At 39.3% G+C, this 3683-nt stretch overlaps 1 protein-coding gene across 1 annotated transcript; it reads right to left on the minus strand.

The window, feature by feature from the left end:
- Positions 1 to 481: 481 nt before the first annotated feature.
- LOC21402640 (receptor-like protein EIX1) lies at positions 482 to 3266 on the minus strand. The gene is made up of 4 exons (XM_024165119.1): positions 2993 to 3266; positions 1841 to 2893; positions 682 to 1788; positions 482 to 543 (listed from the first exon to the last, which is right to left on the minus strand). Exons 1-4 carry the CDS (start codon positions 3264 to 3266, stop codon positions 482 to 484), a joined length of 2496 nt encoding a protein of 831 aa, XP_024020887.1.
- Between the last annotated feature and the right edge of the window lie 417 nt (positions 3267 to 3683).

Raw genomic sequence — 3683 nt, forward strand, 5'->3', positions numbered from 1 at the left:
CCAAGCGCTTTATTTTCACACGAAGCATATTTAATGACTTATAGTGATTGTTCATTTGACTTATAGTGAAGTTCTAATCATCTATTTCCATCCAGACTTTACTTTGAGAAGGCAGTTAGAGTTGCTTCAGATTGATGACTCCCACGGCATATTGAAGATAGATGCCGCATCTATGTTTTGCCTTTTAGAGTTGTGTTTGCTGTTAATTATGTAGGATGATCGAAAACTGTTTTCTGGGGATATACATTCGAATAATCATTCAGTATATATTATGGATGTAATTGTAATTAAGTAACACAAATACATCTTGCGTACACCATTTACACAATATATTCTCAAAATTTTGATCCTTACAAGCCATGAAAAAAAGAGGTAAGTTCAAAAGTACTTAAACTGGCAAAGCAATCAAAGATCTTGCACCACATGTGTTCCAGTTCAACAGGCCAAAAACCATAAAGTGTCTCCAGGAACAGTATAGAAGCTATTTATTAATGACATCCGAAACTCCAATAGCGAATCCTACGGCGATGCTCCCCAGTTTTACTGCATTCCATACATATAAAAGATGATTGAGCAAATTAATTTAGATGCTTAACGGCAGAAAAACAGTAGATGAAAACTTCCAACTCATGTCCATAATACAGGCAAAAACGATAAAGACGAGTGAGGAAAAAAACTTACATGCTCCAAGCAATGATATTGGGAAAATTAATTCCTCACCAACATGAGCTTGAATTTGATATAGCAATCCAAAATCTTGTACCACAAGTACTCCTCGAAACAACAAGGGAGAAATGACACCCAAGAAGCCCACTGCAAACACAACTGCTATGCCCAAACGGAACCAATACTCTTCTTCATCTTCGTCGCTTTCTTTTCGTTCATCTTCAGTACCTGCAGGCATTGTATTCTGATCTACTATGCATATCTCGGGGAGTGGAGGTCCACAGAGTTGGTTGCCAACAAAGCTAGAAGGTCCAAAGCTCTGTAGTTGTGTGCTCAATGGGATTTCGCCTGATAATTCGTTGCATGACATGTTGAAGTAGCTCAAGAAATTCAAATTCGATGTGCTTGGAGGGATTTTACCGGACAGCTGGTTCCTTGAGATATCAAGAGATAGGATCGATTCCATATCCCCAATCCTATCTGGAATGCTACCTCTCAAATGATTTCTTGATAGATTTAATGATATCAATCCGTGGAGACTTGTTAGTTGCTTCGGAATCTCTCCGGATAAGTTGTTACTCGAGAGATCCAGGCTAGTTACTAGTGAGTGTATGGTATCATACTTATCTTCTCTACCTTTTATTACCACGAGTGCATTCTCCATCAACTCATAAATGTACCAACCGTAAGTAATGGGATCACTTGATTGATTTTTGGTTGCCATAGCAATTAGATTTCCGAAACAACTTGGTATTGTCCCAGTTAAATTGTTATCGGGAACATCCAAGATTTGAAGCTTAGTTAGGCGACAGAGCTCGTGTGGAATCTGGCCATTCAACTTGTTCGGTCGGACATTGAGAATATTGAGATTTGAAAGACGAAATCCAAGCCAAGTCGGTATGCATCCAAGAAACTTGTTTAGACCAAGATCGAGATTCCTTAACATTGTACAGTTTTGGAGAAAGGAAGGTATTTCTCCCGAGAGGCTATTGTTGTGAAGACGCAACCACTGCAAGTCTTTTAGAGATCCCACTGAGCTTGGAATTTCCCCGATCAAATTATTATCACCCAAGTCTAACACCTGCAACGATGGAAACTTCATCCAACAATCCGGAATCCTTCCTGATACAAAAGTTAATGCAATGAAAAGAATCAGATAGATTCCAAAACCAACTAGGAACGGCGCCTGTAATTCCATTGTTGGATAGGTTGACACCGGTTAGCAACTTTTGTGATCTGAGCCACGTTGGAAACTGGGGACCCAAGTTCCAAGATCCCATTTCTAGATCAAGAAGATCAAAGGGAGGAATCCAATCTGGACTCACTCTTTGCCTCAGCAAGTTTCCAGAAGCAGAAAATCGACGCAAACACGTGTGATTAACAAAGTGAGCTTCGGATATCACACCTTCCAAGTGATTATGAGAAACATCGATGAGCCATACACAGGGGAGGGAGGCAAGGATTTTCGAAAAAGATCCGTTCACTTTATTATAAGCAACATTAAAAGCTTGCATACGGCGAAGATTTCCCAGGGACATTGGCAGTTCCCCTTCCAGAGCATTATGTGACAAGCCAAGAAAAGTGATAGAGGTTAGGTTTCCAATGGCACTTGATATAAAACCTTGCAAGTTATTTCTATATAGGTCGAGGTATTCAAGATTGGCTAAGCCATAAAGGTAGTTGGGAATGGTAGAATTGAGATGATTTTCACTAGCAACAAGGTTGGTGAGAGAATTTAAGTGCCAAGAACCATTGGGAAATGGGCCTATAAAGTTGCTACTGCGCAATGTAAGATCGACAAGATTGCTAAGGCTAAAAATCCAATCAGGTATGAGAGAATTAAAATTGTTATACGACAGATCAAGAATTGCAAGGAATGTAAAATTAACATAGGATAGATGATGGATATGGCTAAGTTCACATTCATAAAAATATAGTTCTCGCAAAGATGGGAGCTTGTTTATTGCTAGCAACCAATGATCAGATGCTCTACTGAGGTTCACGTAGCTCATATCTAGATATTCTAGTGAAGAAAGGCCAGAAAGCCACAGAAGATTCTCAACATATACCCGACCAGGTGATATGGCATAAAATCCAAGACTAAGGTTCCTCAGCTTGGTGAGATTCCCGAGATGCGGAGGAATCATTCCGCTAAAATTAGTACCCGAAAGATCAAGATATCTTAAACCGGCAAGAGAACAGATAAACTTGGGAAATTGAGCCCCTCCTAAATCAAAGGATTAGATATCTAAGTTGATCAGATGTGTCAAATTAAGCAAGGAAGGATTTAACTTGCCTATTAAGGGACCCCTGATGTTGCCCGAACCACTGAGGCGAAGCTCTTCGACATGGCCAATTATCTTGTTGCAAACAATTCCAGCCCATTTGCAGCAATCCTCTTGCTCAGCAGCCCAAGATGCAAGTTCGTCATTTGTGTCGTTTACGATACCTTTCTTGAAGCTCAGAAGCGCTTGCTTCTCACTTTCGACGCAGAGTTTACTGTCAGAGCTCTTATTTGCAGAGCAAAAACCGGCAGTATCTACTGAGAGAAATATAAAAATGAAAAGAAGAGTGATACTTTTAGCAAATACAATATTCATGGTGATAGCTGCTAAATGAGATGCTGCCCATCTACAAATATCCCAGTTTTAAAACCAATGTTGCAGAGCTAAGCGGTGAATATTTTTTTCCAATTCAAAGTCATACATCATCAATAGTTGCAAATTTGCTCCAATTGCACTATGAGCTTATTGAAAAATTTCTTCTGCACTTGGAAATCAACAAAACCAAAGACCAAGCAATTGCAACTTGTCTTAGTATGTAATGATGCACTGGGCAAAATTGTACAATATCCCTATTTAAATAATAGCAATAATGTTGCACAGTTGAGCGTTCACTATTTGCTTCCAATTCTCGAGTCATTCATCAATAGACCCACTTTTTCACAAATGCATTATGAGCTTGACAAATTGCTTCTGCATTTGGAAATCAACAAAACCAAAGACCACACATGCAAT

This window comes from Morus notabilis, unplaced genomic scaffold (genome assembly GCF_000414095.1).
Source record: "Morus notabilis unplaced genomic scaffold, ASM41409v2 Scaffold201, whole genome shotgun sequence".
Taxonomy (NCBI): domain Eukaryota; kingdom Viridiplantae; phylum Streptophyta; class Magnoliopsida; order Rosales; family Moraceae; genus Morus; species Morus notabilis.